General features: G+C 37.0%; 1 protein-coding gene and 1 long non-coding RNA gene across 2 annotated transcripts; one reads left to right on the forward strand and one right to left on the reverse strand.

Annotated features, from left to right (window-relative positions):
* Window positions 1–1,388: 1,388 nt before the first annotated feature.
* LOC148906384 (uncharacterized) lies at window positions 1,389–3,806 on the reverse strand. The gene is made up of 2 exons (XR_016121387.1): window positions 3,711–3,806; window positions 1,389–1,879 (listed from the first exon to the last, which is right to left on the reverse strand). It is a non-coding gene; the product is annotated as an uncharacterized LOC148906384 (long non-coding RNA).
* A 15,681-nt stretch (window positions 3,807–19,487) lies between these two features.
* LOC116288691 (uncharacterized) lies at window positions 19,488–24,353 on the forward strand. Its single transcript, XM_089038016.1, has 2 exons — window positions 19,488–19,831; window positions 22,154–24,353. The coding sequence occupies exons 1-2, from the start codon at window positions 19,488–19,490 to the stop codon at window positions 23,145–23,147; spliced, it is 1,338 nt and encodes a 445-aa protein (XP_088894142.1). The 3' UTR covers window positions 23,148–24,353.
* The last annotated feature ends 2,117 nt before the right edge of the window (window positions 24,354–26,470 follow it).

The following is a 26,470-nucleotide window of genomic DNA, read 5'->3' on the forward strand; positions in this document are numbered from 1 at the left end:
CCACGACGAAAATGCTGTAGAGTTGGATGTGATGTCATGTGCGTTCCACTTAAAGTCAGCTGCCCAATCTTCCCTACACATAATGAATGTCCACCAGAACCAGATGATGAATGTAAAAACGACATGGATTGCGATAGCTTATACGCTCGTGAACGACTAAAATGCTGTAGAAACGGATGTGATTTAAGATGCGTTCAACCTATCGTGCGTTCAGAGTACAGTAATAACCATTTTATACCATAGATTCTTGGTTATAAATCGTAAATTTCGTAAGGACTTTTTGATAGACGTAGACACGGCTTAAAAACCGCTGATTGGCTAATTTAAATTTCTACTGAGGGTGCGCTTTATGGTTTTCCGCTGAATTTATCGCAGGCGACCGGGTCAAAATGGCGGACGAGGCAGAGCTTCTAGTCGAGCATATTTTCTTCCGAAAATCGCCGCTTTATTCTTACATACCTCCATTATATGACGTAAGGGATTATGAAAACGAGAAAGATGAGTGATACGATGCTCGGAAGATGGTGAATTGTGAGGTTTTCAGTCTGATTCGGTCAAAAACAAGTCATCGAGTGCATGTCACTTGGATAAAAAGGCAAAGAAGGAATGTGATTATTGTTGTCTTGTTCAGGGGCGGCGGAAGCTGAAAAATTTTGGGGGGGAACTCCAATATTTCACGGTACCTTGAAATGACCCCCTCCCTGTTTAGCTTGATTACAAACGTGTATGTGTGATATTTCAATCAGTAACATTTTGCGCGCATTAAACCACTTGCAATTGTGCTGAGAGACACAAAAATGATGCAAGTCGTCGCTAGATATATCGTATATTTTTTAGATACAGAAAATTATATAATATCAAAATAATAAATAATGGTAATCATAACCAAATCTCATGCGTTTTTTTTGTGTGTGAGGCATTATATTCTGGGGGGCCAGCCCCCCCCCCCCCCCCCCCAAATCTAGTGGGGGGGGGCCAGTGCCCCCCCGGCCCCCCGCTTCCGCCGCCCCTGTTGTTCCAAGTTTATTTCAAGTTTCTGAACTTAAAAAGCTGATTGATTCTCAAGATAATCAAGTAAATATAGTTATGAATGCTGTAAATTTTGAAATTCATAATAAAAACTATAGATGAACATGCTTTACCCCGACCATGATGTAAAATATGTTCCGACAGTGGCGCCATATAAATTCTGATGCTTGCAAATTTGGATAACGTGATGTGAAACCCTAAATAATTATTCCTTTAAGGATTTATGAGAGCGTAGGGACCATTGACATATATCCCTAATACTTATCATTTATTTCCTTGAAGAAAAAAAACATCAAAATAACAAGCAAGCAAACAAAAATAAAAAACAAGCAAACAACGAAAGCAACCTTCACAACCAGTTTCATAAACTCCAAGACATTTTTGAATTAAAAGCAGACTGATCTTGATTTTTCAGTAGGCTAATTTCAACAATTTTTTTTTTTTAATCATTAACAAGGAATCAATTAATGGTATATTTTTATATCTGTGTCTACAATAGAATCCCATCAGTTATATCAGTTACTGTGATGTCATTTCAATATTTTTGTATCAATGAAAAAATACATATTATTACAGTATTGGTCTAGAGTAAAATTAATGTAAATTCATTTGATTCACTAAAATGCTGTCGCTGTAAAGTAGTGGTAATGAGGTTGTGTATAACTGTTGGCTGTTTTTACTCTCTAACTAGTATTTTGAGATTTCAAAAGGATAATACCAATATCAAAGTTTGTCATTTCAACAATGTCAAAAACGATTTTCCCCTCAAAATTACTTCTGCACTTGTAAAGGCTCTGAGTTGCATCCCAAACCTGCCATAATAATGTACTCCTCTAGATCTAAGCACTTCCTATGTATTAAAAATAGAGAAGTCTTTAGCTTTCATTATTTTTGTATTAAATTATGTTTTATTGTAACAGACACTAGAAAGAGTTTGCCATATGCATTCTGCTTTTTTTTGTGTGTTTTTTTTTTTTGTTTTTTTTTGCCAAAGTTAAAGACCCATTGCCACTTACCGTGATGCATCACAATTTGTTTACATTTTGAATCGTGTCACCACTAAAAAAACAATTCCAACCTTTTAAATAAACTCTTAAAAGAATGTAAAAGAATCATTATTGTGCCTTAGTGCTATTCGGAAAAGGATTTAATATGACGTTACTATTCAATAAATGAATCGTTGAATTTCTTGGACCACGAAATTCATCTGTGACCGCGGTGCATCACGGTAAGTGGCAATGGGTCTTTAAGAACCAGATAAGATAGATTTTCGATCTATCAATCATACAAAAATATATAAATATATTCAAGGACTGTAGAGATGAAGGCCTTTAAGGAATTTTTTTGACCTTGGTTATGCAATTCTAAGGTTTTTTAATGAAAATTCTTACTTGAAATAATCCATTAAATTTATGGTCGCAGATATTTATCCTTCACATTGCTTCATAAGTATTCCCCATATTTTAATTTTAGAAGTTCATTGTTTTTATACACAAATTCAGTGGATGAGATGGTTGTTAGTAGTATGGTTTTATCCTAGTCACACTTTTGCACTTGTTTGAAGAATTATTAAATATCAATGCCTGACTCTAGGTCAATCTGTATCTTCAGCTCCAGGTTAAATTTCCTGAAACAGCTCTTATAATAATTAAATGATATTCAATAATAATAATAGTTAAATAATTTACAGTATCTGATTTGATTAATACAGAAGTCAGATATAACTAGGTGTTTTTCAATCATATTCTTATCACAATTATGATATTATCTTGAATGAAAAGAAGAAAAAAAGAGTTTCAGACCTTATTTAGTCAGTTTTGTTTGCATATAGTATAATTTCAGTTTACAATAGGCCAAGAAAAGTAAAATCTTTACTCAAAAAGTTTTAATCCTATTACAAAGCAACAAAACACTAACCAAAAAAAGCAGAGAGCTCTAACTAGTCCTAAGCCTAAGGCTAAAATGCTACAGCTTGTATAAATGAGTGATTAAATAAAGGAAAACAAGTCCTCTTTGTTTTAACTGAAATATTGTTAAAACATATAAAAAGAAATGTTAGTGTGTTAATTATATTGTAAGTGTGAAAATTATTGATAATCAATAAACTTTTATCTTATGCTTGTTCTGATCTCATGGTAGTATTGTAACCTTCCTTCTAGTGGTCTTACACATTATGCAAAATAGATGAATTATTAAGCTATAGTAAATTCCGAAAACCCACTTGTAGCATGTTCATATTGATAATAATGTTGATAATTTTGTTTATAAAAGGCTAGAAAAGTTTAATGATCGACCTGTTTTTAACTGAGTCCTATGATGAAAATAGCTAAGCTTAAAAGTTATTTATTAAATAAATAGGTTTGGAAGCAAGCACTTAGTGTATTTTTTGCGGCATATCGAATTCACGGAATCAACGGAATCAACGGAATCAACGGAATCAACGGAATCAACGAAATCTCTTTGAAACATATGGAAGTCAAACATCATTAAAATAAAGACAAATCAAATTAAAAGAAAAAGTTAAGAACTTCGTGCTCGGTCGTCCTCTAAGAAAAAAATTATATAAAACAACTCGATCGGAAACCCTATTATTAATATTATTATGATTTATCTACATAGAATGATTACCCAGGAAACAATGACATGTCAAAAACATAACTTTAGTCCAAATCATAGCTAACCTTGAAAGAATCTGTTCATGGATCCAGCAAAACATTGCACATTTTTCCATCGTTTTATGACAAGTTGGACGCCATTTTGTAAGCACAGGTAGCCCAATTTTCAAACACAAGAAGCCCATAGACATAAAGAAGAATTGGGCTACCTGTGCTTACAAAATGGCGTCCAACTTGTCATAAAACGATGGAAAAATGTGCAATGTTTTGCTGGATCCATGAACAGATTCTTTCAAGGTTAGCTATGATTTGGACTAAAGTTATGTTTTTGACATGTCATTGTTTCCTGGGTAATCATTCTATGTAGATAAATCATAATAATATTAATAATAGGGTTTCCGATCGAGTTGTTTTATATAATTTTTTTCTTAGAGGACGACCGAGCACGAAGTTCTTAACTTTTTCTTTTAATTTGATTTGTCTTTATTTTAATGATGTTTGACTTCCATATGTTTCAAAGAGATTTCGTTGATTCCGTTGATTCCGTTGATTCCGTTGATTCCGTTGATTCCGTGAATTCGATATGCCGTATTTTTTGATGATTTATTATCTGACAAGAAAAATCTAGTAATGTTGACTTTAATAACTTTAACTTAAAAATAAAGAGTTAACATAAAATAAAGTCATTAAGGAACATTTTCACAAAGCTTTTAAAGTTCTTCGGTCTCACTTATTCCCTTCCAAACACTGCATGCATGCAGCATGAATGCCGTAGTTTGGAAGGGTCTAAGCAAAATACCTGTATGGTACACAATTAATATTAGGAGGCAATATGATTACAACTTTTTACTGCTGAAAACATATTTATTGGAATAATTAAATTTATATCATAAACCTGATCTAAATATGGTGAATCTTTTCACATTTGAAAGGTTTGTACTGGCAATTGTGAAGTGGTGATCGTAAAAAGAATTTTCCTTCTAATGCCCCGGATATCTCGTTGTAGGATTTGTGTACAAGAAAGCAAGTTAGAAAGTTTAATACAAAAATTCGCAAATGGCGCATATACAGAAAAAAGAGCTCATTTGATATTTTATGTAATGAAAAATAATGAACAATATATTAAAGTCTTAAGCTTATATAATTTGTCCTGACCTTATATTTGCACAAAATACGAAGTTCGATTCATTTACATCGATTTTTACCACGACTATTAAATTGTTGCCCCAAAATAGCATCGTTTATCATGATGATTAATTAGTCAATTTTCTCCCAAAGGCCATGGACATTTTCGCTATGGAATACAGATTAATATACATGCTCTCTATCTCCAATCAAAGTCAAACTGAAACGCTGGGGGTAAAAGAAACATGAGTGTTCTGAAGCACGGGAAACACTAACACGTCCGCCATCTTGTTTTTCGGAATTTTCGCGCATGCGCAGCGGTTTTTTAAAAAGCCGTGTCATAGGCGTATAATTGGCGGGGGAAGGGGGATTCTGTAAGATCCGTGTATCTATTCATGGTCAGCGGTATACCACTGTATGCACATCATTATAAGTTTTCATTCTGGCATCGTTAAGATTGTGTTGGAGAATTTACCACGAGGTATGTAGAGAATTAGCGTTTAATTTCGTTATGTTTGTAGCGAATGTATTGTAAAGTGATTGTAAATGTTTCAGAACCGTAAATGAGCTGTTATTGAAGTGTATATGAATCGCAGATGAATGCAGAGAAGTATTATTGTAAACGATCCGGAGTATTAAGAGTAAACAACCAAGTTTGAGTTCATCACAAGTGTTCGGGTTTTCTCACATAAATCATTACGATGCCAAAGATTCGTTTTATAAAAACAATAATGTTTGTTCCATTTTAAATATGCAGCTGTAGCAGTAAGCCTTGAAATGTGAAAAGAAGCTAGAAACAATATCTGTTGGCAGATTGTCAATGTGCCACAGGGCTACACGGTGGTAGTTCTTTCAATGTAGGGGGTTTATACATCGAATTTGTTACATTAGATATGTATGTTTTATTTTATGAAATAATAAAAATAATAATAATAATGATAATAACTTTATTTAGTGAGGATGGCACTAAATAGTGTGCTACACTAATAAACTTGTGGCCCTCACTATAAAACTATTAATATTTGCAAATTAAAAAATATAAAATGAATAAAGAATAAAGACATTTACTATTCTTTTATTACTTTTTTTTTATTGTTTTTATCATTTTTATTATAAAGAGGCCGAAAACATTTTTGCCTTGCAGGTAGGGGGGCTTCTAGTTCATTTATCATTCTAGGGTAGACGTCTTATATATCTCAGTCTAATTTCAATTTCAAAATCAACCAAATTTAGTAGTATCAGCATTTTAGCTGTTTCTCAAAATTAACTATAGAAGTAAGTTGTTACGATCTCAGACACTAGGTGTGATGCCATAGCAATTTTGCATGTTCCATATTTTCAGTACGAGTTTAATGCAAAGGGTTTGAAAGACATTCTGCAAATACTCTCAGAGATACACCTATTTCAATAAGACCTTGGCGGTTGGAGTTCTGAAATCTGGGGAATTATGGGGGCTATGTGTTAAAAAGTTAAAATACACTAAGTCAGACAACTCGTTAGCACAGGTCATCGTTCAAAGTAGGTATATCTATATATAACTTGCATTTTGTTTCGAACTACTAATTCAAATCACAAAACAATTACCAGCTTACAATCTACAATTCATTTTCGTCACAGATTTCAGATCCCGTTGAAAACGTTTATTGAAATAGGTGTATCCTGAATGGTGTTAGTCTCCCTCGCATCCGTTTTTAGTGTCGGTTGTCACGCAACGCTCCATCCCCACAAACGGCTGCTTGCATTCGAACTACCGTAAATCCTCTATTTAGCTCCCCCTCTCAAAACCCCCCCCCCCTTTCTAATAAGTCCCCCCCCCCTTTTTTAAAGGAATAAATTTGTTAAGTCCCCCTCTCTTTTTAGCTCTCCCCCCCCCCCCCCCCTCCCCCTTTCACAACTAAAGAATCACGTGTACTGATTAAAGGTGATTTAAGTCACCTTTAATCAGTAGACATTTCATTAGTAGTCAGCCACTTATGAATGTTTGCTAAGTCACTGTTTAAATGTTGGACTGCCTGCTCCCCATCAAAATGTGCTGTATGGATTCCTGTATCATCCGCAAATAACATATTAGATCCATTTTCACTTGTCTTCGATATATCATTATAATGCATAGAAAATAAGGTTGGTCCGAGTACGCTACCGTGTGGGACTCCATAAGTGATTGGCAAAGTCTCAGACTGGATGCCATTAACCACAACATATTGCTTTCGATGTAATAAATACCTTTTCAACCACAAACTATTTTGACCTTGTATTCCTGCATTTTTCAGCTTAGACAGTAAAATTGTATGATTCGTAATGTCAAAAGCCTTTCTCAAATCCAAAAAGGCAGCTGTATTGATCTGCTTGTTGTCAATTGCCCATTTCCATTCATCAATAAGTACAAGTAATGCTGTTACACTTGAAGAAAACTTCTGATAAGCAAATTGTTCCTGACTAATTAAGTTATTTTCTAAGGCAAAAGACTGTAGTTGGTTATTAGCAAATTTCTCGAAGACCTTGGATAAACACGGAAGTACTGATATTGGACGAAATTCATCACATGATATAGTATTCTTTACTTTGGGTAGAGGTGTCACTTTATCAATTTTCCATGTTTCAGGAAAGGCACCTTGCTGAAAGGATTCATTAAATAAATATGCAACACTTGGAGCTATTTGTCCAGCAGCTATCTTGATGGCCTTGGCAGGTATATTATCTGATCCTGTAGCTTTAGTATGGTTCACATTAACCAAGGATTTATAAACTTTTTCATTATTCAGATGTCTAAAATGAAAGGAAGAATCATTATCCTCTGCTGGATCAAACATTTGATCTACAGATTCATCAGTCGGTTTATTTGGATATGTCTCTGCCAAGACGGTAGCAGCAATGCCGGTAAAATGAGAATTTAAGGCATTACTCATTTGATATGGATCTGAGATCACTTGGTCTTCAACAACAATTTCATGAATGCCTACTGATTATTTCTTACTTGGAAGAATGTAATTAAGGGTTTCCCAAAAGGCCTTTGGATTTTTCTTGTTAGCTTCCAATTTATTTTTGAAGTAGTCTCTTCTATTTTTCCTCATAAGTGAGTGTCTTGATTTCTGAGCCGTCTATACAACGTCCAGGAAGCTTCATCACCAAATTTGAGAGCCTTTTTGTGAATATGATCACGATATCTCATAAGCTTAAGCATGGAGCTATATATCCATGGATGAGTGTTTTGTCTAATTCTCTTCTTTCGAAGTGGAAAGTGTTTATCCAAGACGTGACCGAAAAACTCAGACCAGGTTCGAACTTTTTCATGGATACTTGATTGACTTTTAAATTAAGCCCGCCCTCTCCAATAAGCCCTCCTTCAAACATGCCTGAAATAAATAAGCCCCCCGGAGGGCTAAATAGAGGATTTACGGTGGATTTACGGTGCATTCCTTTCTCATTGTTTGGCCAATCACAAGACGGGTTACATATTTAGAGAACCGTTCGCGGACTTTTGATCTGACCAATCACCGTCCAGCTTTTATTTCGCATTCTCAACTCGTTCATAGAAGAAGTGTACATGTTTGGCCTCGTGTCTTCAAAGTTCGGTATTCCTGATCTAAATGAGACCCTCAAACGAATACCCCCCCTCCAAAAAAAAAAAAAACCAGAAAGTCAGTGCTGAAAGAACAGCGGGTATTCAATCCTCCTCAAACCGAATGCAAAATATTAATAAAGAGATTTGAATGCAATTTACATGGTTTTCGGTGGGGAAACGAAGATTTAGATTCCAGTTCCTGATATAAACAGCTATTCAAGCCTTTAACGGAAGGAACGTCGTGGAAGTGAGTTTACGTAGATGACGTAGGACGATTGATAAATGTTTAATTATCTATCTGCTAATATCGTAGACTAAGGTCAAACGTCGAAATTTAAATGAGCCGAACCTAACCTCAAATATAAACTTATGTCAGTCTTAAAACAAATAAAACTAAAAAACTCGTGTTTAATGTTTATGCAGTCAGCGGTTACACGATCATAATGCCCGTCCATAATCAAGTCATAAGCTGCAGCATTGAACTGCAACAGCCATGTTGAAAAAAATGTTAACGGCGCATGTGTTGTGGCAAAGAATGATTAAAATGTTTGCAAAACATACAGCTATTTGCATTAGAATGTGCACCATGCACTTATTTTGTCTTTGTTTGTGGTGCGACAGCGTTGTGTTTCTAACGACATCTGAACAATAGGTTTCTACGGGAAATGTTTTTCGTTTCTAGGACCAACCGTTAATTTTTGGCGGTTTGACTTTGACATTCCTGAAGTCCCGTGCACATTCCTGGTGTATGGCTGCTCTGCGGTTCTGCCTGTCATTTAGTATGCAAGCATAGTCTAGCGTGGTGGGGGCGGGGGGACAACAAAGTCCTCATGGCGTCCCTACAAGTTTACAGTATAAAGCAGCAAGACTCGCCCTGGACCTTCTCTCTTACGCCTCTAGCACTGAAGCATTGAAATGTTTAGAGTGTTTGACCTACATACGAAGAGATCAATTCAACGATGCATCTCGATGTACCAGCTTGTTAAAAGAAGATCGTGGTTCTGATGATGTCCTAGCGGTTACGATGTACATACATATAACACTAGAAATAAAGAACTTCTATAAATCTGAACTTAATAAAGGATTATCAACTTTTTAATAGCTTTCTAAAGGAATGGAACACTCTATATGTGGATATAAAAGTCGTTGCCAATTGTAAAATACGATAAGAAAGCAATTTTTAATAAAGTCTAATATATATATATATGAAATAATAAAATAAAATAATAAAATAAAATAATAAATAAAAACTACAATGACAAAGCTTTACGTAAGATATGTGCAGCACTTAGCAAAACAATTTTTTTTTGCATCATGCTAATGTCTATCTTCCCTGATTAGAAATGTTCTTAACATTTGCCTCCATTCCTTTCCTTATGAGTCCTAGGGCACCTATCACTAGCTACTGGGATGTTAAACATTCTCACTTCCCACATTCTACAGATTTCAATCTCTGTCCTTGTACTTTGATCTTTTTTCTAGTTCATTTTTTCCAACATTAAAGCCGTTTGGCACTGACATATCAATCAGAAAACAGCGTTTACTTTTCTTGTCTTTGACGATAATATCTGGTCTGTTTGCACCGATTTCCCTGTCCGTATGTATAGTCGTGTCCCACAAAATGGTGGCATATTCATTATTCAGAAAAGTTTGGACCTTGTGCTCGTAACATCTTTCGGACACTTTAAAGTTGTAGTGCTTGGACTTCTGCCAATGGATAAAACTTGCTTTTTTGTCTTGTCTTTCAACGTACTCTTCTCATGCCAAGATAGGGCACACAGATGTTAAGTGGTCCACTGATTCCGGCTGAGGTATTATAGAGTCTGCATTTCGGTTCTGTGTCATCCTTGATTATTTATGATATAGTCTTATAGGTAGACTTTTATCTTGAGCAGCGATTATGAATCCCTCTGTTTCGGCTTTGAGTCCGCTACTTTTAAGCCACTTATTGGTCTTGTCTCTATCAGTGTCTGCTTTACTTAGCTATTTATAGTATTCTATAGTATCAAGTTCAGTCTCGACTTCAAACCATTGTTTCGTGGTCATTTAAGCGAATTCGGGAAATAATAATAAGATTTCTACAACTGAGAAATTTCGTATTTCAACACATGTAAAAATACGATAATCTTCACATGTAAAATCAGAACCAATCAGTTTTCAGTATTCTGTGACGTCATTGCTCTCACAGGCGCGCGAAAATCACAACCGTCGGCAGCTTTGTCTCGTATGTGTTTGCAAAGATTAATAATAATAATAATAATAATAATAATTTAATACTTATATTGCTCGTGTTACATAGGAGAATGCTCGCACGCGCATTAAACTGAAATAAAAATATTGGCGTTAACTATGCATATATAATTAGGAGGCGTTTTTCAAAATCATAAAGTCTGCTGGCAGGCGTTCCCTCTCTCCTCTTCTCTCCTCCCCAATGCCCCCCCCCCCCCCCCCCCCCCCCCTCCCAAAAATACCTACAAGGAACGCCTGGCTACGCAGGCTAAAAGAAAAACGGTGAGGAATATGAACCAACAACTGACCCTACGAGGAACAGTCTAGAGTTGAACTTGATTTGGGTTTGTCGAATTAAACTTCGTATTTGGGATGTACATGTTTTCTACAATGAAATTCAATTGTTTTGGAAAAAATACAGTGCTATGGTTTATATAATAAACAGAACTAGACGCATATCTGCGTGAACTCGGGCTTCATAGCAGAAAATCGAAAGAATTCTTCGTGAACATTGTCATCCTTTTAGATGGTACAAAGTCTGTTAGACTTTCGAAAAGATATTTGTCCTTGTAAATCACGGGCGATAAAAATGTTGAGGGAAGCAGCACATACGTTACTTTGGCATGACTTATCCCATATAAATCTCTTGCTTGAGAATCAAATATTTTGAACCCCCCTATTACCATTACAATAGATAGCAACTGCAGTACTCCCTATTAATAACACAGTTTTCAGCTATAAGTGATTCAAAGGCTCTTTGCAAAAAAGTACAGTACTGATATCCTTCAATGGCATTTACAATAATTTGACATATGGGTCTTAGTCTTGTAGATACATATCAAACTATTACAAGTAAACAATGATAAATACCGACTAGCTCTATATTTCAACTTCGTTATCCCTTCATAAACCCTGCTAGAGCAATTAAGTAAAAGCTTATTTTTATGTTGTGTGGCTTTATTTAAGCTTATTCTCTTAGTATTCAGCTTACATTCATTTTTTATAAGTTTTCTAACCTTCACATAACAATGAAGCTTGGAGGACTTCGGTATACTTGTACCCCACTTGGACGAATAAGTTTGAAGATAAACTCTTTCAGCTTTCTGCTTTTGTTCCTCAGACTTTTCAGAGTTCGTACTGGTATTCTACTGGGCTCACGATCACGCTAGGTTTACATGACTGAGATAACTGATTTGGTATAGCATGATTATCGATAGATAGCTCATTTGATATAGCATGATTCACGACAAAAGGTTCACTCTCAAGCGTTCAATTCGCTCGTAATTTGATCTCTCGTAAATTTCGCGGACCGACCCGTTACGAAAACGCTCGACATCTTTTAGTGTGGGTCTAGCGCGAAAAATGTATGCGTTTTTATGTGTTTTGAGCGCGTTAGACTCCATTGTATATGGAGTCTTAGTCTTAGAAACCTTGAAAAATTCCGCCATTGCTCAACCATGTGCTTATGTGGCGCATACTACGCACGCGCATAGAACTTGCGCATGCGCTTTAATCGCAACTGCGATTTGTGACAGAACGCAAATAAAGCCCAATTTATATATCTGGCATTTCTTTGAAAGCCCGAGTAAAAATACATGACCGCTTGAAGATATGGAATTGAACACTCAAAGATACGATGGCCGAGGAGGGCCACTTCCGAGTTCCGACTTCTGAGTTTGACTACTTACAGTTATTATTCAAAATTGCTGTATAATTTGAAATATTTCTTTCTAAGTCAACATTGTAACATATTTAGGTGACACTATGCAACCTAAAATTTTAAAAAAGAACTCAAAAACCTTGATAATTGTGATAGTATTTCCCTTAATTCCGAGTTCCGAGTTCCGAGTTCCGAGTTCCGAGTTCCGAGTTCCGAGTTCCGAGTTCCGAGTTCCGAGTTCCGAGTTCCGAGTTCCGAGTTCTGAGTTCCGAGTTCTGAGTTCTGAGTTCTGAGTTCTGAGTTCTGAGTTCCGAGTTCTGAGTTCTGAGTTCCGAGTTCTGAGTTCTGAGTTCTGAGTTCTGAGTTCCGAGTTCTGAGTTCCGACTCGTACCCAGTCGCTTTTCTTACTCTTTCTGTGTTTTAAACCAGTAGCGATTTATTTCACGATGATGCTTGTTGTACTCGTGTCGTTCTCATGTGTTTTACCAGCTTACACACCAGCTACGCAAGATGCTGGGTTAAATGTACAGAAACTAATTCGAGCTTACTTCCTTCAAGGTTATTCGAACTACGAAATATTGGGGTTTCTAGCTGCTGTTCACGGTGTTACGATGGGGCTTCGAACTGTAAAACGTTGGTTACAAAAAATGAATTTAAAAAGGGCTAGTCGAAGAAACGAAGCCCGACTTGAAGACATATTGTTGTTTTCAAATGAACTTGTAGAATCGTGTAAGAGTAGTGTTTCAGTTTGGGGTTTGTACAAAATCACTTCGACAAGTTTGACAGCTAAATAATAAAGTATCAGTCGAGCATTTTACTTTTATTTTACTTTTGCTCCCCTCCCCCCACGTCCCCCCACTCGGAACTCGGAACTCGGAACTCGGAACTCGGAACTCGGAACTCGGAACTCGGAACTCGGAACTCGGAACTCGGAACTCGGAACTCGGAACTCGGAACTCGGAACTCGGAACTCGGAACTCGGAACTCGGAACTCGGAACTCGGAACTCGGAACTCGGAACTCGGAACTCGGAACTCGGAACTCGGAACTCGGAACTCGGATGTATTCCATATCTCCTCGCGACCATGTATCATTCTCTATATCTAATATATTATATCTTATAGTATATCTTTATATGCTCTTAAAATGTCTATGAAATTAATCGTTTATATAGTCTCAGTAAAGTATTAATTGTTTTTATATAAAAAAGGTGCGTTTTCGGTTTATTTTTAAAAGTAGTAATGTTTTTAGTCTCTCTAATTTGTGACGGTAGACTGTTCCATGTTAGCGGAAAGGTTGAAAGAAAATTCGGTTCAGAATAATTGATCAAGAATAATTTCGCTTCAGCTATCCCTGGCAAACGTTCCTGACCTGAGACCATATCAGTCAGTTGCAAATTATGCCTGGCGTGACTTTCACTTCCTTCCCGTGCTTCAGTGAAACTCTTCATGTCAGCCCATCCCTAGCAATCGTTCTTGACCTGATAGCATATCAGTCAAATTATGCCTTGAAAACACTTCTTATCTTTAAACATTCAGTAATGATGATGACAGATCAACGTATCGGTTACGCTAGATCCACCATAAAAAGACAAAGAACGACTTGTCGCTCATTCAGTTATTTCACACAACTGAGGAGACTCGACCGTTTAAAGATATTTCCCCTCAAGAACTTGACTCGTATTTGTCAAGATTTTTGCTACCAGTTAGAAAGGAAAACGGTGAGGAATATGAACCAACAACTGACCCTACGAGGAACAGTCTAGAGTTGAACTTGAGTTGGGTTTGTCGATTGAACTTTGTATTTGGGATGTTTTCTACAATAAAATTCAATTGTTTTAAAAAAATACAGTGCTATGGTTTATATAATAAACAGAAAAATGCATGGACGCTTTAAGATATGGAATTGAACACTCAAAGATATCTTCCATATCTCCTCGCGACCATGTATCATTCTCTATATTTAACATATTATATCTTATAGACCAAATAGCGCAGCGCGGTTATTACGTCACGAAATATGATACCTTTCGCGTGACTCAGACAAACAAACCATCTCAGTAGAAGAGGAATGACTGCAAATATAAATACTTCGTATCTAAATCCACTTAAAACAGCTACAAACTTGACTGAAAATGATGGAGTTCCTGGATCCAGGTTTGATGCTGACCCGGGAAACTATACTGTCTACCAGTTAAAGCGTTGGCTTAAATGCAGAGGCCTAAAAGTCACTGGAAAGCGTAGCGAACTGCTCGCACGTGTTCAGGATTGTATAAACGCTGGAAATTACCGCATTCTTGATCCGAGTATAGATGGAGGTAGGTGGCTCGATATTAAGGTATCCAAGGAATACAGCAAGGACGGAAAAATAATCAAAGAGCCAAAGAATAAAGTCCCTGAAATACCTACATCGGGCTGGAAAAACTTTCCATCCAATGACATACCGGCGCAGTTCAACTATGGACACGTTTATTTCTATGCTTTAGAATCACTTCCATCACGATCAGAAAGTGAAGTCGTAGATCAAACGTCTGATGATAGTGATGATGAAGCAAAGGGACACGGACTCGGACATATGACTGACAAGCCTTTCAAGAACGGACGTAAATATGTTGACTCTGGCTTCGTACACGACGTTACTGACAACAAGAACAGTGATTATTATTTCCTTCGCGCGCACGTTTGGCCCTCAATGAAAACAGATCTTCCTCACAACGTATTGATAATTTTATCGATTCAAAGTGGCGCAGTTATACATGCATCGTGTGAGCCATGCAAAGCGTCAGAACTTGGCCGATGCAGCCACGTAGTTGCGGTTTTGCTGTTGTTATTAGACCACGTCAAAGAACACGGACATATCGTAACTACACCATGTACTAGCCAGGAGTGTTCATGGAACAAAGGAAAAAAGAGAAAGAAAAATCCCAAAAGACTCTCAGATGCCAAATATCCCTCCAAAAAAAAGAAAACACAAGTTCAAGTTATAGATTTCGATCCACGACCGCCTCAATACAGACAGGTAACATCGTCAATGACCAATAACTTTGTCTCTCGGCTACAATATGAAAATGCTAAGACCGGGAAAATTTCTATGTGGACGACACAACTGAAGGTTTCATATAATGATTACTCAGTAGACGATATTTGCTTGCCTTTGTTAAGAGAGAAGGTAGAAATCCTTGTTAAGAACTTAACTCCCTCATCACTCACCCAACTTTCTGACACAGAGCAACAGAGCCAAAGTGAAAAATGGCACTCTGAGAGATGGCTTCGACTAACCGCCTCCAAATGCCTTGAAGCTGTTAAGATTGGAAAACTTGTACTTGATGGATCCAAAAGTGCAGCCAGTCGAAGTGCGAAGTTTATATCATCTTACAAATGGAATATGGAGAGTGAAAACTACCAGTCTGTTTGGATGGCAAGAGGCTTAGAAAATGAAGCCGATGCTATATTGAAATACCAAGCTCAAACAAAGCATCAAGTTGTGGCATCTGGATTGTGGGTTAATCCCAAATACCCCTGGCTAGCATGTTCTCCTGATGGTCTTGTGGAAGAAGATGGTTTGCTAGAGATTAAGAGTCTAAAGGTTTTTCATGATCACACTATTCAAAGTGTGATCCAAGAGTCTGTTCTATCACAGGAAGTCATGAAAAGGCAGTGCTTTTACATAAAAGACAACGAATGTCTTTTAAAGCACAGTCATTCATATTACTATCAAACACAAATGCAACTCCTTGTAACAGAAGTGGAAGTCTATCGGGGTATCTTGAATCACTATTACATCTTCCCCAGCAGCAATGTTTCGTACTGACCATTTTGTCAAAAAAAACGACGAGAAAATATAAAGAAACTAGCGAGCGTAATGAAAACCGCTTTACATTTACTATGACCTTTGTGTTCTGTTTGTCTGAGTCATGCGGGGGGTCCGATCTCGTGACATCTATTTTTAGTATAACCGCGCTGCGCTATTCAAAACTCGCACCGATGTGAGGCTTAAGTTGTGAACAAAGGGATCTGGCGTGATTCGTGACTTTTGAATCACGCCAGATTACTTTGAGTCACGCCAGATCCCTTTGTTCACAACTTAAGCCTCACATCGGTGCGAGTTTTGAATTTGGTCTATAGTATATCTTCATATGCTCTTAAAATGTCTATGAAATTAATCGTTTATATAGTCTCAGTAAAGTATTAATTGTTTTTATATAAAAAAGGTGCGTTTTCGGTTTATTTTTAAAAGTAGTAATGTTTTTAGTCTCTCTAATTTGTGACGGTAGACTGTTCCATGTTAGCGGAAAGGTTGAAAGAAAATTCGGTTCAGAATAATTGGTCAAGAATAATTTCGCTTCAGCCATACTTGGCAAACGTTCCTGACCTGAGAGCATATCAGTCAGTTGCAAATTATGCCTAACGTGACTTTCACTTCCTTCCAGCGGTGGTTCAGTGAAACTCTTCAGCCCATCCCTAGCAATCGTTCTTGACCTGATAGCATATCAGTCAAATTATGCCTTGAAAACACTTCTTATCTTTAAACATTCAGTAATGATGATGACAGATCAACGTATCGGTTACGTTATATCTAGAGATATAAGTAAGGGTGACATTCAAGGGACCAGAACATACGAGCCAGTGTGACAACCGTAGGAATTACTCGACTACAGGTAAAATATATTGATTAGTTTATATTATTATCAGCCGTATTCGATTGAATATATTTTTCTAAAATCAAACCCTCAGTTAAGCTGTATAAAAATCAGATCTGAGTGTATTAGAGTCACATGAACGCGCTACAGTCAAAGATTATACTTATTTGTCTTTATAAATTCTAGGGGATATAAACGCGAGTTTTTTTGTTTTTGTTTTTGTTTTTGTTTTGTTTTGTTTGTTTGTTTTTTTTCTTTTTGTTTTTGTTTTTTTGTTTTTTGTTTTTGTTTTTGTTTTTGTTTTTGTTTTTGTTTTTTTTGTTTTTTTTTTTTTTTTGCCGTACTGGATTATGTTAGATGATTGCATCCAACACTTGTGTTGTCGCATGAAAAAACATCGAGGATCTGGTAAATCTATCAAGATGATTAATTGTTTCGTGTTTTCCCGATCCGTCCAGCAAAATAGCCGACAGAGACCTACTCTTAAATCTGTTTCTCCATATCTTGTCAAGAAAGATACCTTAATGCAAGTGATCTTTATCAATCCACACGGCTCGTGTTTCACAATTAAATTCAGTTCCATTGCATGCAACAATGTAACCGGGGAAGGGAAAAGGTCTTTAAAATGTTGAATCATATCTTTTAAATCTAATATAAAAACATGATCAATCCGAGGCGGAGAAGTAATAGGAGTCCAATCCGAGGCTGAGACGTAATAGGAGTCCAATCAGAGGCTGAGAGCAAAATCAGTATAATGAAATATAAATACATTCCGATACGAAGGTTAGAAGTAAAATCGAGTTCACTATGAAGGTTAGGATTGAATAAGTTGAATGTTTGATGATTTACACGTCAGTCTGTTGAATGTTTTAAACGTGACTTATAATAGGAGTCCAATCCGAGGCTGAGAGCAAAATCAGTATAATGAAATGTAGATTCCGATAGGTTAGAAGTAAAATCGAGTTTACTATGCAGGCTAGAAGTGAATAAATTGAATGTTTGATAAAAATTAAATCGTCAGTCTGTTGTTATCAGTTGAATGTTTTGAACGTGACTTGTAATACGAGTCCAATCCGAGGCTGAGAGCAAAATCATTAAATTCGCCGAGAATAGGCAGTGTATTCTACTTAAGAGCATAGAATATCATAAATAGAAATCAGAGAATAAAGTTTAATCGGAATTCGTTTGTGATTTTGCCAGCGTTAGGGGAAAAAGAGGATTTTAGTAGAATGACCTGTTTGACCTCCCCCGGAAATGATTCTGAATCTCAATGAATATCAATCCGACGCCGCCAATCCCACGCTAGCTTCGCTTTGGTCAATTAGAAAGGGTTCAATCAATTTCATAATCGAGCCAAATTCATTGAATTATTTTTCTTTCGCACCTTATCTACTTAATACTATATTAATTATTCAACTCCTTTGCTATTTTTCCTTTATTTATCAAGTAAGCTTGGCACGTTCCACCAACGTCTGGTGGCCCCACGTCTGGTGGCCCCACGTCTGGTGGCCCCACGCACCTCTTGTGGCCCCTGTCCCACTTTCTCCGCGGCAATACAACCTGTGATTACGAAACTTGGCAGGGATGTAGTCACGTGTCCTGTCAGTCACCCCAACGATTTTGGGTGTATAACGTCACATATCACGTGACTTGCTAAGATAACATTATCGCCAGTTTTTGAAATAGACCTTTCATGACGTTATTACACTACCAAAGTCTTTGTATGCCAACGCTGATGGTAACCAACCCCCCTGGCAGCTTGACGTCACAGGTCACGTGACCTGTAAGTAGCGTTTTATGGCTAAACCATGACGATAAACCGTCCATAAAACTACTTACAAAGACACAAGATAGAAATTGAACATTTCTCATGCCGTATCATCAGAAAAAATTTGTTAACATTTGGTCAGCTACGATTTCAAGCTCACGCCCCCTCATGTCAGCCCATACAAATTATGTCTCAAAAACACGGTTTTTGGATCTTTTCTCAAAATAATGACTATCTAGGCAAACAACAGAAGTGGATTCATTTAATTCAACTATTCACGGACTGTATTATATGGTTTAGATTGAATTCTATTGGAAAAAAAACACCGTACTTTTTGAGTTGAATGTACGCTATTGGACGTATTTTACAAGAGAAAATGCATAACGTAACCGGGGTCAAGCTAGAAAATCGTCTCTCCTTGATTTAAAACAGAACCTTTCAAAAAAGCAAAGAGTGGATTTGAAAACCCCGGGCTTCCCTGAACATTTTGGTATATAATTCATAGGAATTTGTTAAAATTTAGAACCGTATTTTTGCTGATTTTATAAGCTCTGTTGGCTATACATTTGCCTCTTATGGTTTCTTGGGTTTCATAGCCTCGAAAACACGCTAACTACGGTAGTTAGCGGAAGAACAGAAGATTTACAGGGTCATTTAGGATGTTTTATCACGCAGTTTACTTGTGCTATATAACTTTACTTTTAAGAACCACCTTTTGCTTTGGAAAGAGAGGAAAATGACCGAAAAGAGCAAATATTTCAAATGTATGGGCAATTTTTTCCAATGTATAATCAAGCTTACAGATAATAAGCTGAAGTCGTGGAGTCATTTCCGGTATTTTAAGCTTATTATTTTGAGTCCATGTTTTACAGATTTCGAGTCCAGTCCAGTCCAGTCCATGTTTTACAGATTTTTCTCGGCCCAGTCCAGTCCAGTCCAGTCCAGTCCAGTCCAGTCCAGTCCAGTCCAGTCCAGTCCAGTCCAGTCCAGTCCAGTCCAGTCCAGTCCAGTCCAGTCCAGTCCAGTCCAGTCCAGTCCAGTCCAGTCCAGTCCAGTCCAGTCCAGTCCAGTCCAGTCCAGTCCAGTCCAGTCCAGTCCAGTCCAGTCCAGTCCAGTCCAGTCCAGTCCAGTCCAGTCCAGTCCAGTCCAGTCCAGTCAATGTTTTACAATATGCCGAAAACAAAGACTCGTGCGAAGAAAACGATGTAATGCATTTTCATTTCATTTTTTCGCTTCATGGTTTTCGTTATGGGGGACGTTATCTTCATCTCCATATAGAGAACATTGCGGATTTTTTGCCCAATTTTATTTTAATCTTTCAGTTTTATCTAAATTGGGCTCCTTGTGCTATTGGGAGCTCCGCTTTTAGGCAGTTCCAAAATGTATATACTATGTTGTGTACACTTGTACTTCACTTTCTGAGGATGGCGTTTGACAACGTCGAAACATTTCAATTAAAAGTTTAATGATCTTCATCAAAGTCACAATCAATTTCATAATCAATTGTTAAATTAAGGAAACAATTTTCTCTTAGACTCACTAGTTTGCTTAGCTAGACACATGAAATACTGTACTAAAGCATTTTCCAGTAGGTTTTTCTTACTAGCAGGCGAATGAATAATGCCTAAACAAGCCTCTCAAAACGCAACCCCACCATTTGTTATTTATTGCATGTAGTGCCTAATTTTAATTGTTAAAATGACAGCAGGTTTTCCTGCAGGTTTTCCTGCTGTCTTCTCCAGCCAATCCCAAGCTGCGACCTGTATGGCTTGAACAAATAGTCAATTCCTCTAGATTCTTAGGCCTCTCAAAAATCCTCTTCTCACTACAACTAAATCTCCGTTTCGGCTCCAGAAAACCATAAAAAAACTCTTTTTACTCTTTATGTCCTTCCTACATGATTTAACGAGGAGAACATTGGCTGAATTACTTCTGGGCCACAACTTTCACTAACGAAAGTTTGAAAAGACAAGACATAACTATATATTCTAGAGAGTGCGATAGACGTTTAATTTTAAACCAAAGGCAGTATACTTGGCCAAATATGGTTTATCTGATGAAACCGCACTCAGCGACGACTGCTGACTAACTGCAACTCTATACACCATGCGTTATGCAACAAATGTATGAAATTGAGACTAACAGTAAATCATTCACAATAAATATTCAGTTGTACAATAACTGTTAAAAAAATCTTCATCTAGTTTTTTATTTCGATTTTTGTATGTTCAATTTGATTGAGCATTATTTACAATCACGGGTTTGTTTATTCACGATTTTTAAAAGTTACGTGATGCGGGCTTTACCTCGAATCCAGGTGATATTTGTTTTTGTTAGTGTAATTTCCGCTTTTGTTTCCTATTTTAGGAACGAGACTAAGCCAGCATGCACGTGACTTTTAAGAATCGTCAATATGCGGCGATTTCATGAGTTAAAGTGGCTGACTACTTTGATAAATAATAAACAGAAAATTAAAAATCGAAACTCTGAAATTTATTTCTGATTTCAAAAATGCAACGAAAAATGGGGTGTCCCGAGCTTGTTTTTGATATAATCACTCCGGAATGACATGCGTTTGTACAATTTTCGAAGAAAAATAGCGAAAATCAAGCTCTGTACAAAAAAATCATAAATCCGAAACTAAGGAAGAAACATGAGTAATTTTATCCGAACACGAAACTTACGCTATATTTGTAAAAGCTTATAAAAGTTGATTTAATAAACTATTGTAGACAATGGAAAAACTATTTTTGTTCAGGTTCTACGGTGTGCAAGTTCGGTAAAAATTGAGCACAAAACAAACAGAATGATTTTTTTTACATTGTTCTAATAAACAGAATTGTATTAAACTTTGAAAAATAATGGTATGTTGCCTGTTATTCCGGAAAATAACAAAAAGGGTATAGAGGCCCGTGCAAAATATGAGGGTTTTGCCCTCTCGAAGTTGAAAACGTGTATGGTTCTTTAATAAAATCGTGGAAATTATTCAGCGGTTTTTTAGTGAGCGCACATCGTGGGCTCAAAATCGAACGTTCAAAAGTTGTCATCCAACTTAAGATCAACGTCATAATTTCTCGTCCAGATAGGCCTTTAAAATAATATATATATACAATTTTACTTATATACCCAAGAAAAAATAAACACATTATTTTGTACCTACCAGTATAAGAAATTTCGTTTTATCTGCTTGGGTTGCCTGTGAATAATCGGGTTTGACATTAGTGGATTTAGCAGAAGGGTAACCCAGTGCCATGGATGATAAAATTATATTATCCGTTCAAAAACATTGTTACGATGCAAAGAATTATTCGTTCCGAGGTTGAGAGAAAATGGGTCGAGCTGGCATTATAGTGCATTGTGGGACTGTTTTAGGGGACATATTTTCAAAATGGCGTATTTTTCGTCCCCTAAAACATCCCCAAAACGCATTGTGATGCTAACTCGACCCAGTTTGTTTTCTCAACATGGGTAGAACTAGTAATGTTTCAATAATTAATAATTGTAACATGTTCTTGTATTTTTTATAGTACCAAGAAGATGGCTGACCTGAAGTATTCAATAGTTTGGTTGGTTTTTCTATTGGCGTATTTGGACCTTGAACCCGTCCAGTGTTTTCCATATACCTTAACAAGATGCCCTCCGAGCCTTTCTTCCCATTGTCCACCAAACCGGGTTAATTCTTGCAATAATGATCAGGATTGCGAAGCAGCTTATTCTGGTAAGGGTTTGAAGTGCTGTGATGACTGCGGCAGGAGTTGTGTGTCTCCTAAAGTGTCCGTAGTGGAAGTAACCCCAGTAAAATTATTCAAAAAATTGAAGATCCTTACCAAATTGATTGCAAAGTGCCCCACCAACCCTCCCTCAAGCGCGTCTCCTCCAGGACCAGACCAAGAATGCCAAAACGATGCCAGTTGTGATGCAAAATTCCCGGGACAAGGCCTGAAATGCTGCAGTGATGGGAACGATTTTAGGTGCTTTCCTCCTGTCGTTGAGTCTGTTATTAACCAACCAATGTATTGCCCCAGTCTTCTTCCTGAACACCCAAGGGAATGTGGTAAATACTATGTAAGTAAATGCTTCAACGATGAAGATTGCGAACAAAAGTATCCTGCGTTGAAGTCATTTGTGAAGTGTTGCACTACTACATGCCGGAACCGAAGGTGCGTGATTCCAGTTCAAGGAAAAGCGCCACCCACTCCAACACCTTCAGATGCCTGCCCAATCTTTCCTACACCTGCTGAATGTCCAACAGAACCAGATCATGAATGTAAACTCGACTTCCATTGCAATCAGTCGCATCCTGGATTAGGGCTAATATGCTGTATAGATGGATGTGATTTAAGATGCATGCCACCTAAAGTCAATGGTATCTGCCCAATCTTCCCTACAGCTGCCGAATGTCCATCACAATCAGATGATGAATGTAAAAACGACATGGATTGCAATAATTTGCACCCTAGAATGCGGCTAAAATGCTGTTTAGATGGTTGTGATTTAAGATGCGTTCCACCTATCGTTTAGATTGATATTCATTCTATACCGTAGATTCTTGTTTATAAACAGTAAATTTCGTAAGGACTTTTGGATAGGCTTATTTAGGGCGTGGAAAGGGGGATTCATTTTATAGAAGCAATAATGCTTGTTCCATTTTAATTGTGCAGCTGTTGTAGTAAGGCTAGAAACGCTTTGAAATGTGACAAGAAGCTAGAAAATATATCTGAGGCCGGATTGTCAATGTGCCACAGGCCTCGTGCTGGTAGTTCTTTAATGTAGGAGGTTTATAACGAGACCGAAAATTTTTTAAAAAATTACCGCGGAGGTAAGGGGGCTTCTAATTCATTTACCATTCCTGGGTAGACGACTTAATACCTAACAGAATTTGCAACCCAATTGATAAGGGAGCCTATAGATCGAATTTGCATTTATAGCAGAGCTCCCGAGCGGAGCACCATACTTAAGAAAAAATGTTAAACCATCGAGTTCCAGGTGATCTCGGAAAGCGCGCAAAGCATGCTATTCTGACTTGAAAAAGAATCAATCCCTAACACGACCGCGCGCCTAGAGTCCTGCAAAAAACAATGCCGTGAAGGACGCCATTTTGTTTTGAGTTGGATTTGAATATGTATTCTCTTGAAATGTAGTGCGAAATATTGGTGAAAAGACTGAAGTCATAGCTGCACATTTGAAGTCTATAGTAATGTTTCAAGTTATGTATAAGTAAAATTTTACAAGAAAAGCTTATTTTAAGTAAGTGTTTATCCGATTTTGTAATTCGTATAGCCAACAAAGTTAACCTTATTACCGATCCACATATCTGGTTTTTTCTGCTTCTCGAGGCGCGCAAAGGTCTATTGAGATTGATTCTTTTTCAGCAAACGCATTTCGCAATCTGATTGGTTAATCGATTTCCGTCAAATCACCTGGTTGATTTTTCATGGCTTGGCTGACGTCACTTCCGTCCGTCCGTATGTTTGTACGTGTACACAACACAGGAATTCCGCTTGTGGGTCAAAGCAAAACTACTTGCAAATGCGGCTCTCAAATGCGCAGAAAAATTCGCTTTAGGACAAATTATAGACTAACAAGAAATAAAAAAAACTTTCATGTAGTCAAAGGTGGATCAAGAAGTGTTCTGCAAGAAGTCAGGTGTGTGTTTTTTTTAGCAAACCATCGTGTAATTTTTATGACAAGAATTTTTATCGACAAATAAAGGAATTTCTCTCAAAACTTTTAATATTTTTATAGATAAGCCTAATTTATTTCAATGCTGGATAAAATTTAACCCGGAGAGCAAATATTACAACAAACATTCGTCTTTATTTAGCTTTGTAAATCTTTAACAATTCGGTTGTTTTTAACCAGCTATCGTATGTTTTTCGTTCAAGAAAAAAATACAGCTTTGTTCTCCTCCTATCACGGGGTCCCGTTGGCAAACCATTCTTGACTTTCATTACTCGGGCTACCTGTGGTAAGCCCGAGTCTAGGTTTCGGTTTTCTATAAGTCTATCTATCGACGTTGTCGAAAATGTGTAAGCCTGCGCTGCTCGGCGGTCTGCGGTCCGCTCGGCGGTCTGATACGGAGAAAACAACATAGATGCCATATTGGAATCTCTCTAGATAACAAATGCCTTTCCAGAAGAATAGAATCAAGAAGTCTTGGACTTACATCAATAACAGTGAGAATACGTTTTTTGTTTATTATTTTGTTTGCAATTTTGAACAGTTTCTTCAGCAGTTTATCGTTCGTTCAGCTATCATTAACGAGTGTGTTGATCGTTGCCTTGTGCATAGTTTTGGTTGTACAACATTTCATAAATGTGTCAACAAAGACTTTGGCAAACTCTTTATGGCATAACTGCGATATATTCAAAAAAGCTGTACAATTATCTGTATTTGTTCATCCCAATAAAAAGTCATATTTATCAAAGGAATGCTAAATTCCTTTGTCATGTTGAGCACAAGCCTCGTGTTGTTTCGCGTGATCGAGAACCAAGTAGAGTTCCAGTCAAACAGCTCACTGGTCTTTTGCACAAAAACAGAAAAATACGCTTCCACTGTTGACAAATCCAAGTTCACAAAAATGTACTTCGTGTAGTTTATCCCATTTTTATCCCAATTTCTGCTCCACAGCTTAAGGTAATATTGAATTATCTGGGCCAAATGCTGGTTGTCAATGTGTAGCCATGTCACTGTGTGCATTGATATATAAGCATAGAAACTCAAGTTCTTCAGCAGATTTAGTAAGCATTATGTATACTGGGAATGAGTTATATACTGTCCTGTCAAGATTGCACAAACAAGACTTTTTACTTTTGACAGAATTACCTTGAATGGTAACAGTGTTAGAAACTAATTACCAGATGGAATACAGCCCAAGTTACACTGGTAATATTCATGATATTTCATCTACTGTCGATTTCCTTTACTCTAGTGAATGCCCTTAGGTAATGCTTTGCAAATTTTAATTGGAGAAAATTACCAGTCATTCCCGTTAACCATTCAATGTAATACAGTAGCTATTTGCTGTAATGGTGATGGGAGATTTAGGATATTTGACTCTCATGCTTGTAATCCATCAGGTCTCTCCCATCCTCAAGGTACTTGTGTACTCCTCGATGTTGATGACTTTAATAAATTACTTCCAAAGTTTATATGACAATTTAACAGTTTTATTTGAACTCAGAGGAGTGTGTATTACTGAGACATGCATACAAAGCAATGCTACTGATAATCCTTTTAATGTACAAACCCAACCTGAACAGAGTGAAGCGATTATACAGTTAATTATACAGCTTCTCGTTAATCCCATATAAGTAACTGTCCGATTATTTTCTTAATTGGACAGGTCTTGCTGATATGGGATTAATTATGCAGCTATATAATTAATAGGTAATGGGATTTCATGCTCCCCAATCAAGAAATAATTAGAACTCGAAAAATTCCTCTGACTGCCAAATTAGACTCGGCCTACGGCCTCATCCAATTTTGTCAGTCCTTGGAATTTTCCTCGTCCAATTATTTCTTAATTAGACAGCATGGAGTCCTATTACATATACAAATTCAGATGCCAATAATACCAATGGTATTCCTTTGAGAAGTTGCTGTTTCCCATCATTATGCAAACCACACACCAAAAAACATGGCTGGGGCTCCAATTGCTTATACTTCATCGAATACACTATGGTAGCCCGAGTTCACGCCACGAAGGGCGTCTAGTTCAATCAATAATTTTATATATTTCTACAGATAATTTATTTAAATATTGAATGAAATATAAAATTACACCAAATATTTAAGCAGCAGTAAGGCGGACTCGCGGAGCGTCGGCAATGCACCTGGAATTA

This window comes from Actinia tenebrosa, unplaced genomic scaffold (genome assembly GCF_029948245.1).
Source record: "Actinia tenebrosa isolate PJP-AT-01 unplaced genomic scaffold, QUT_ActTen_1.0 PGA_scaffold5__44_contigs__length_20552954, whole genome shotgun sequence".
Classification (NCBI taxonomy): Eukaryota; Metazoa; Cnidaria; class Anthozoa; order Actiniaria; family Actiniidae; genus Actinia; species Actinia tenebrosa.